General features: G+C 44.6%; 1 protein-coding gene across 1 annotated transcript in view; it reads left to right on the top strand.

The window, feature by feature from the left end:
* The first annotated feature begins 420 nt into the window (after nt 1-420).
* Nucleotides 421-9,983, top strand: part of MREG (melanoregulin) — a 69,764-nt gene continuing 60,201 nt past the window's right edge. The window contains exon 1 of the mRNA XM_027566905.1: nt 421-925. Within this exon, the coding sequence (XP_027422706.1) occupies nt 831-925 (95 nt within the window). The 5' untranslated portion in view covers nt 421-830. The remainder of the gene's footprint in view (nt 926-9,983) is intronic.

Here is a 9,983-nt window from a genome sequence, read left to right as displayed (position 1 = left end):
GTTGCCATTTTTTCCTCCAGGGGATCTTCCTGACTCAGGAATCCAACCTGGCTCTCCAGCCTCTCCTGCACTGGCAGGCGGATTCTTTACCACTGAGCAACTGGGGAAGTCAAAAAGCTAATGACAGAGGTTGCCTTTTTTTCAGAAAATTATTCAAGGGCTGGGTGACTTGTAAACAATTTTTTAAAATTCGTTGTGAACGTTGTACTTAAAAAGCTCACTTCTATAATGCATGAATCCATTTTTGCTAACTTTTACCCCGTGTGGCGCTGACAGGCTAAAAATATGCCCTAACCTCTGCTTTGAAGGCAAGGGGTGGGGGTGGGAAGGAGGACCTTTTATTTCCTCGGGCAGTGAAGCCAATAAAACGTGTGAATAGATCCAGCCCAACCTCGTGCTCTGTGACTCGGGGGCGGGCTCCTCCCTCTCCCAGCCCCATCCCCAGCTGCGCCCTCGGATTCTGCCATCTGGCGGCTGGAGTCCCGGCTTCCTCCTTAGAGGGCAGCAGCGGAGCGTCTCGGGGACGCATGCGCCCCAATTTGCGCCCGGGGAATTAAAGAGCGAGAAGAAAAGCCCCAACGAAACCCGCGCCCCAAACAAAACCCAAGTGGAGGAAAGCGCGCGGCTCCGCAGCTCCGGGGCAGCGGAGGCGCCTCCCGCCTCGCTCGCGTCCCCGGCCGCGGCGGGATGCGCACGGACCGACCCGCGACGCCCCGGCCGCCACTGTGCCCGCACCTGGACGCCGGTCGGGTGGCCGCGCCCCAGTCGCGCTCGCTCGCCGCCGCGGCTCCCCCAGAGTGGCCCGGCGCCGGCGGGGCACCTCGCTCTCCATGGGGCTGAGGGACTGGCTGAGGACCGCGTGCTGCTGCTGCCCTTGCAAGTGCCTGGAGGAGCCCGCCGTGCCGGAGAAGGAGCCTCTGGTCAGGTGGGTGCCGCGCACGTCCCGGCCGTAATCTGGGGCTCCCTGGCCGCCGCCGGGCATCACGGACTCGGGGTTCCCGTGTGCTCCTCTGAGCTGGGGAGGTGCGCTTGTTTTAAGCTCACACGGAGGCACAGACTAAGCCCCTTGGTTCCTTAAAGAAGATCCTGGTCCTTGGGGGTTGTTCCTTGGGTAAAGTTTTTGCCAGAATGCACAAATTCTTGGAGGCGCCTGGGACCCAAGAAGATGTGTGTGGGAAACGGCAAGAGCTCGGGTGCAGTTCCCCGGGCAGAGAACTACCGGAGAGAAGTTTGCACAGGGGTCCTATTAAATACAACTGTGATTGTCTGTTTCATAGGCATATTTCAGTGAAATGGGCGACTGTGAATTTCTTTCACCCAGGAAAAAAGTTACTCAATTTTATTAGGAAGAGAAGACATTTACAGTGACGGAGAGCAAGGAAATATTTTTTACATTAAAAAAAGTACATATTTTTCTCAGGGGACACTGGAACGTTGATTCATGACAGATTAAGCTATTAAGTGTGAGGAAATTAATGCAAGTTAGCAATGCGCTAAGGGCCTTTGTGAAGGGACCATACAACACGGCTTTGTTCAGGGCTGTGATTGTAAGCAATTATTTTATATCTTGACTGCTGAAATCAAGGTTTCATTTCGGCATGACTTGGGGGTAGGTAGGTTAGAAACAAAATATTTGAAATGAAATTAGGAAATAGTAGGTGAGGCAAAATTCCAGGGTTTCGTAGGCAAAAACATGGAAGCCAGTGTTTCTTATGAAATATGCAACTAATATGATAAAGCTTTCACAACTTTTTAAAAACACGATTTACCTTTTCTTACTCTGTCAAGTCCAAACACTCCCCATGACTTTTGAGATCTTACATAACCCCTTCCCTCCTGTCCACTCCTGTTTTCCGGTATATTACACGCTGTGCACTCTTTGATTTAATCAGACAGGCATCCTTACTGCTCTAGGAACAATCTAAGCTTCTTATTCCCTCCAAGCTTGTTCAAAGTGGTGACCTTTATTTTTCCTGCCTGTTCTTAAATGCTAGTTTTCAAGTCCCCCTCAGTCAGTCGGTCTTTGATTTTTTCGTCCTTATTCATCTTTCTCGCCTATGACTTAGGGTTTAGAACTTGCTATCTGCTCCTCATGGTTTAGTGAGCACATATATACATAAACATGTATGTCCTGTTTGCTTTCTGTGTATAATATACACACCATACACAATGTTTTTGTTTGCTCCTGCAATGGTGTTCCCACTTCGATTATTAGATTGTTGTGGGTAGGGAGAAACCCAGTAATCTACCCCTAGTCTTAAAATAGTGGATCAGTTCAGTTCCGTCGCTCAGTCGTGTCCGACTCTTTGCGACCCCATGAATCGCAGCACGCCAGGCCTCCCTGTCCATCACCAACTCCCGGAGTTCACTCAGACTCGCAGTCTGGAATTTCAGGCTTGGATTATACCCTCAATTTGTCAATATTCATAATAACTTGAAATAACAGCCTTCAGCTTGGTCTCATTCTCAGAGCCTTGGGTCTTTCCAATATTCTGTTGGGAATTGCTATTTAAGATAATAGTTTTGGTTGTCTTAAAAAATCTCAACCCTCTCCTGCCTTGGTTTACATTGTAAGTCAGAGAATTTTCAAGTGATTTTAAGGCTTTAGAGTCAGTTGAGGCAGAATAGCATGGTTCTCATGAGCCAGATTGCCTGGGGTTAAATTCCAGCCTGGGTGACCTGGCACAAGTTATGAAACTTTTTGTGCTTTAATTTCCTCATATGTAAAACGGGAATGATAATAGTATGTACCTCAGAAGGATGCAGTGTATAGATACCTGCATGTTCTTTCCTGCCCAAATCATTAGAAGGTCTAGATTGAAATCTTTTTTAAATGTGAAATTCAGTGCTTTTTAGTACATTCACAAAGCTGTGCAGTCATCAACACTCTTAACTCCGGACATTTTTCATCACTCCAAAAAGAAGCACTATACTCATTGGCAGTCACTTGCTGCCCTCCCCTCCCTGCCCACTCCCTGCCATCCCCCAGGCCCACAGTCAACCACGAATCTACTTTTTGTCTTTAGAGATTTACTTCTTCTGGACATTTTGTGTAAACGGAATCCTTCAATGTGTGGCCTTTTGCATCTGACTTCTTTCACTTAGCATAATGTTTTCAAGTTTCATCTGTGTTGTAGGTTTATCAGCACTTAACTCTTTTTATTGTTGGATAATATTCCAGTGCATAGATGTTTTACATTTTATTTATCAATTGATAGATATTTGGGTGATTCCCACTTTTTGGCTTTTAAAATAATGCTTCTGTGAACATTAGTGTACACATTTTTGTGTGGACGTATGTTTTTGATTCTCTTGGGTATACACCTAGAAGTGGAATTGCTAGGTCACATAGTAAATTTTACATTTTAACTTTCTGAGCTGCTGCCAGGCTGTTTTCCAAAGTGACTGGTTTGAAATCTTGACGTGGTGAAGTCATATGGCCAGATGGTCTTAATTTTTATTTTATTAAGAACTTCATTCTTCATGTCATTTTTTTTTCATTTATAAAAAAAAGATTTTGTACAGACATTGCCTGCCCTCAGCTGAATCCTTTATTCCATCATAAAACAGTGGTTATCAGGCTTTATGTCATACCCCAAGGCAATAGTGCTGGAAGAGGTATGGTCGAAAGGAAGACATTCGTCACTTGTGTGCGTGGTCACCTGCAGTCCTTTCCCAAAACGGACCAGGGAACCTCATTAGTTCAGCAAAACTAGTTTTTAATCTCAGCTCCTATGCCAATCTGACATTGCCGCTTGTGGTTTTTAAGAAATATTTATTGATTTATTTGGCTGCGTTGAGTCTTAGTTGGGGCACACAGACTTGGAAGTTGTGGCAATGCATGGGTTTTGCTGCCCCGCAGCATGTGGGATTCCAGTTCCCTGACCAGGAACCCAACTGGTGTCCCCCACATTACAAGGCAAATTTTTAACCACTGGACCACCAGGAAAGTCCCTGTGTTTTTGATCTTGCTTTGTTTGCGTTTTCTGGAATTTTGGACCTAAAGGGAATGGCTGTCAGTTGTCTGGCTTGCATCTATATTTTTCTCTGTCCCATGAGTTCTTTCTTTGCCCTTTCTCTTGAAGTATGCTGGGGCCTCCCCTGACTATAAATTCATCCCCATGTTGCTGTTTTCTTTAGCTGGCATCCTCTGCTTTCCCTTGTGTTGGGCGCAGATGTCTTTAAAGTGCAGTCAATTGTACCCCCACCTCCTCCTTCACCTCCCACTCATCATGAGATCTGGTTCCTTCCCCTGCATGACTACATGAGAACTCTTCTCTTGAAAGTTACAAGAGAAAGAAATCTGCTGTTCTTTTCTCGGTGTACATGGAGTGCCCCTGTGCTGACCATCCAGGCCTGATTTCCTATTTCCTCCTTCTCTGGCCTCTGATTTCTCATTCTCTCGTCTCTGTGCCTGTGATCCATCTAATCCTGCTGGTTTCCCTTCTGGTGTTGCTGTCAATGGCATAATTGTTAGCTAGACATCTTTTTGTTTGCTCTACTGTGGAACATTCTGCTTGGTTTTTAAGGTCCATTTCAGTTGCCGCCTATATGATGAAGTCTTAGAAAGTCTCCCCAGACAGTTATGGTGTCTCTTTTTTTTCTGTTTACCCCTCAAGTCCCTTACTGCACTCTCCCTGGTATTATTTCACTTGTAAGGTGGGGGCTGTGACCCCTGTCAGACTGTAGATTTTAATCTAGATTGGGGGGGATGAATCTTACTACTTTAGCATCCCCTGTTGTGTCCAGCACAGTCCTCCACGTGGAGTCAGAACTGAATAAATACTTTTTGATTAATAAAAATTATAATAGCTGTTAATTTATGAATTTCTTCCTATGTGTAATTTTAAAAAATATATTTGGAACAAAATGTTATAAAGGATAACAGAACAGATACCCACATACCAGCACCCACCTTAAAAAAAAATTAACAGTAGAGTGGAACCCCCCTGTGTATCCATCCATGACTGCATTGTCCTTGTCCTGCATAAGTAACCTCTACACCAAATCTGTATTTAGCATTCTTAAGCTTATATAAATGGCGCATACTATACTGTGCTATTGTATAAGGTTTTTTACATGCATTCTGTCATTTGTTGCTATGGGAAAGATTACAAGCCATGCATTCTATCCTCTGTCACTGTGGGAAAGATTGAAGGCAGAAGGAGAAGGGGGTGGCAGAAGATGAGATGGTTAGATAGCATCACTGACTCAGTGGACGTTAATTTGAGCAAACTCCAGTTTTTTTCAGTAGTCATCTGTGGATGTGAGAGTTGGACCACAAAGAAAGCTGAACACTGAAGAATTGATGCTTTTGAACTATGGTGCTAGAGAAGACTCTTGAGAGTCCATTGAATAGCAAAGGAGATCAAACCAGGATCTAAAAATTGAAATCAACCCTGAATATTCATTGGAAGTCCTGATGCTGAAGCGGAAGCTCCAATACTTTGGCCACCTGATGTGGAGAGCTGACTCATTGGAAAAGACCCTGATGCTGAAAGATTGAGGGCAGGAGGAGAAGGGGGCGACAGAGGGTGGGATGGTTGGATGGCATCATCGACTCAACGGACATGAGTTTGAGCAACCTCTGGGAGATAGTGGACAGGGAAGCCTGGCGTGCTGCAGTTAATTAGTTAAATGAGGTCCCAAAGAGTCAGACACGACTTAGCCACTGAACAGCAATAGTGACCAGATAAAATAGGTGTTATTTATTCCTCATTTTATAGGGAAGGAACTCAGGGCTTAGAGTGTTTAAATAATTAGTTCACAGTCACAACTGGTAAGTTGGAGAGTCAGAATTTGAATCCATGTCTGTTTGACTTCAGAGTTTATTCCTTGCATTGCAGAAAATTTAGAAAGCTACCAAACAGTTTCCAAATTGAACTGATGGTGTTTATATCCTAGACACTGGTAGATGTCACTAGCTTTAGCTCCTGCCCATGGTGACTCTTTGCTCCTTTTCCTTTCTTCTTTGTCCTTCCTTAGTTTAATTCTTCTGCCTGGATGCAGGGGCAACCTCACCTTGAGAGCCAAGCCCAGGGGGAGTTAAGAAACCTGAGTCCTTGTCCCAACTATTAGTTGTCTGTGGGACTTTGGGGAAGTCTTGTAACTTCCTTGAATCTTAGTTTCTTCTTCTGTCCAGGGAAGGCATCTGACTTTAAGGTGCAGCCTTGAAGCGCTGTTCCAGGCTTGATGCAGACTGTCTTCTTTCTGTGGCCTTATGTCAGCTGAAATTCTGTTTGACATGGAATACAGGGGCATCAAGGTTGTGTGTAGTCCTGGGAAGGAGCCTGAAGGCCTACAATGTGTGAATCATGACTGTGATCCAGCTGCCAAGGTCGGCTTCACCAGCAAATATGTGAGTAGGCATTTCTAACACAGGAAGCTTAGAACAAGTCTAGGCTTGGAGAAATGATCCATGGCCGGATGTGGGCTTGACACCAGGCTTCTGTGATAAAAAAGCCAAAGGTTTTATTCAGTCTCACTATTTCCTCACCTTCATCCCAGGTTTAGGAATGAATCATGGAATGTTCATCTTGTCCATCATCTATGTAAATTTTGAAGTTCTGAAAGCCATTCTTCTCCGCACTGTTTTTCTCAAGTAGAGTAAGTAATGATCACAGTGACAACAAAATATCCATATGTGCTGAGGACAGGACGATGATGCAAATGGATCATTTTGGAATGGCTGGATCATTATTTATTTGTCTGTAAAATAGCGAATGACGTTTTGACCCAAGATTTCATGTTGCTAATTAAAAGAAACAGTGGGGTACCTGTTATTAGGTTCCAGGACTGCTGTGACAAGTTGCCACAAACTTGATAGCTGTATATTAAGGCATATATGTAGAATCTAGAAAAATGGAACAGATGAATCTATTTGCAGAGTAGGAATAGAGACGTATACGTAGTAAGGAGATGTGTGGACACAGTGGGAAAAGGGGAGGGTGGCATCGTTTGGGAGATTGGGGATGACATATATACACTGCCATGTGTAAAGTAGACAGCTAGTGGGAACTGTTGTATAGCACAGGGAGCTCAGCTTGTTGCTCTGTGATGACCTAGGGGGTGGGATAGGGAGAGTGTGGGAGAGCGGTCCAAGAGGGAGGGGTTTTATGTATACTTATAGCTGATGGCAGATGGTGACTGCAGCCATGAAATTAAAAGACGTTTGCTCCTTGGAAGCTATGACCAACCTAGACAGCATATTAAAAAGCAGAGACATTACTTTGCCGACAAAGATCTGTCTAGTCAAAGCTATGGTTTTTCCAGTAGTCATGTGTGGACGTGAGAGTTGGACTATAAAGAAAGCCGAGCACCGAAGAATCAATGCTTTTTAACTGTGGTGTTAGAGAAGACTATTGAGAGTTCCTTGGACTGCAAGATCAAACCAGTCAATCCTAAAGGAAATCAATCCTGAATAGTCATTGGAAGGACTGATGCTGAAGCTGAAACTCCAGTACTTTGGCCACCTGATGCGAAGAACTGACTCATTGGAAAAGACCCTCATGCTGAGAAGGATTGAAGGCAGGAGGAGAACGGGTTGACAGAGGATGAGATGGTTGGATGGCATCACTCACTGGTTGACCATGAGTTTGAGCAAGCTCCGGGAGATAGTGAAGGACAGAGAAGTCTGGCATGCTGCAGTCTGTGGGGTTGTGAAGAGTCGGACACAACTGAGCGACTGAACAACAACAGTACATATTTGTTTTACAACCAGTAATAGGCCCTGCACTCTGTTCTTTGGTGTCTTTTTTTTTGGAAAATAATTTTGGTGAGACTGTATATATCTAAAGAACCCCTGTACTGCCTGGAAAGGAGTTAAGAGTTTGCTGTATTGCCTCTCATTATTTTTTTCTTAACTTTTAAAATCTTGTGTTTGTATATCAAAGACTGAAAATATACAAGCACATATACAGTGTAAAACACAACTAGAGGGATTTCCATGGTGGTCCAGTGGTTAAGACTGCCTTCCAATGCGCGGGGTACAGGTTCAGGCCCTAGTTGGGGAGCCAAGATCCCACATGCCTGGTGGCCAAAAACCAAACACATAAAAAAGAAGCAATATTGAAACAAATTCAATAACAACTTTAAAAAATGGTCCACATTAAAACACACACACACACACACACACACACACACACACACACAAACTTTAAAAAAAAAAAAACTACGAGATGGATACTCCTATAATCACCACCCAAGGCAAGAGATAGCTGTGGGCAACCCCACCCCCCACCCCTGATTATATCTAGACTTTTGTGATAGTCATTTCCTTGCTTTTCTTGATAGCTTTTCCGCCTATGTATGCACCTTAAAAATGGACTTTAGTTTGCCTGCTTTTAAACTTTACATACGTAGAGTCAAACTGTGTGTGTGCTTGACTTTGTGAGCTCGGCCCCAGCTGGGGCATGCAGTGGTTCTCACTGCTTGATGGTGTATTCCCACTGATTGGCCCATTCTTCTGTTAGTGGATTTTATAGTGTATTCCCTTTGGTTCACCCATTCTTCTGTTGGTGGACTTTTGGGTGGTTTCCAGTTTGGGGCTATTATACACGGTATAGATTTTAAAGTCAGCACAAGGGGGCAAATTGTTCATTCTTCAGTCACATTGGCCTCCTCCTGGGTCCTCAGATACACTCTTAGCGCCCTCCCTGCCTAGCGTGTTCTTTCTTCACTTACTTGGGAAACTCCCTTCCTCAATTCAGGTCTCTATTTAAAGTTCTTTTATCAGAAAGATCTTCCCTGACCACACTCTTTCAAACAGTACTTTTCACCCTCACTCTGGCCCTTATTCCTTCAGAGGCTGATCACCACCAGACATGAATATATATGCTTACTGTCTCCTTCGTCTGGAAGACTCTGAGCCCCACCTTCATGAATTTAAACAGCTCAAAGATGTTAAGAGCTTGTCTGTGAGTCTGGAGAGTGGGATTCCAGCCTCGTTTCTGCCATTCAGAGTCCTCTGATGTTGGGAAGTCAACATTCATTCATTCAGCAAATTGAGCATCCATTAAGTGTCAGGTCCTGTTCTAAGCACTCCACATACATCATTGAGCAAAAGAGATACAGATTGTATCCTCAGGGGGCTTTTATTATGGTTTTAGGGGAGCACAACAAACAGTAAACATAGTATTGATAAATAAATCAGAAGGTAAACAAATACAGTCATCCCTAAGTATCTGCAGGGAGTTGATTCCAAAAACCACCATCTGCTCTGCACCTCCCCCAACCCAGGGATGTAGACCCCGTAAATCGAGTCGGGGCAGGAGAGCATGCATGCAGTTTTAAATAGATTGGTCAGAGTAAGCCTCATTGAAGAAGGGATATTTAAACAGTGATATGAAGGAGGGGAGGGAGCGAGGCATGTGGATATAGGGGTGGGGGTGGGGAGGGAGCACGATCATAGGTAGAAGGATCAGCCAGTGCAAGGGCCTGGAAATGGCCGCGTGACTGGTGGGTTCAGGGAACAGCAGAGAGACCAGAGTGGCTGGCATGTCATGTGGGGATTATAGACCACGGTGTGACCTGGGCTTATATTCTATGTCAGATGGAAGCCCCTGGAGGGTTGTGAGGGAGGGGTGACAGGAATCGATTGACATATTGAAAAGATCACTTTAATTGTGTTAAGAAGAGAATTGGTAGAGACAGTGGTTGAAAAAGGTGAAAGTGAAAGAAAGCGTTAGACGATCAGTCGTGTCCGACCAACTCTTCGCAAGCCCACGGACTGTAGCCCTCCAGACTTCTCTTGTCCATGGGATTTCCCAGGCAAGAATACTGGAGTGGGTAGCCATTCCCTTCTCCATGGGATCTTCCAAACCTGGAAAAAGGTAGATCAGTGGAAAAAAAAAATTGCAGGAATTCTTCTTTGACCTGAGGAGTGGTACTGCTAGAGATGGGCATTTGTTTAATGTACGGTCAGTAGGATTTTCTGTTGGATTAGATGTTGGGAGTGAGAGAGCCAAGGATGACTTGAAGGGTTT

The sequence above is a fragment of the Bos indicus x Bos taurus genome, chromosome 2 (assembly GCF_003369695.1).
Source record: "Bos indicus x Bos taurus breed Angus x Brahman F1 hybrid chromosome 2, Bos_hybrid_MaternalHap_v2.0, whole genome shotgun sequence".
Taxonomy (NCBI): Eukaryota; Metazoa; Chordata; class Mammalia; order Artiodactyla; family Bovidae; genus Bos; species Bos indicus x Bos taurus.
Note: the sequence above shows the minus strand (reverse complement) of the source record. Positions and strands in the feature narration are given on the sequence as shown.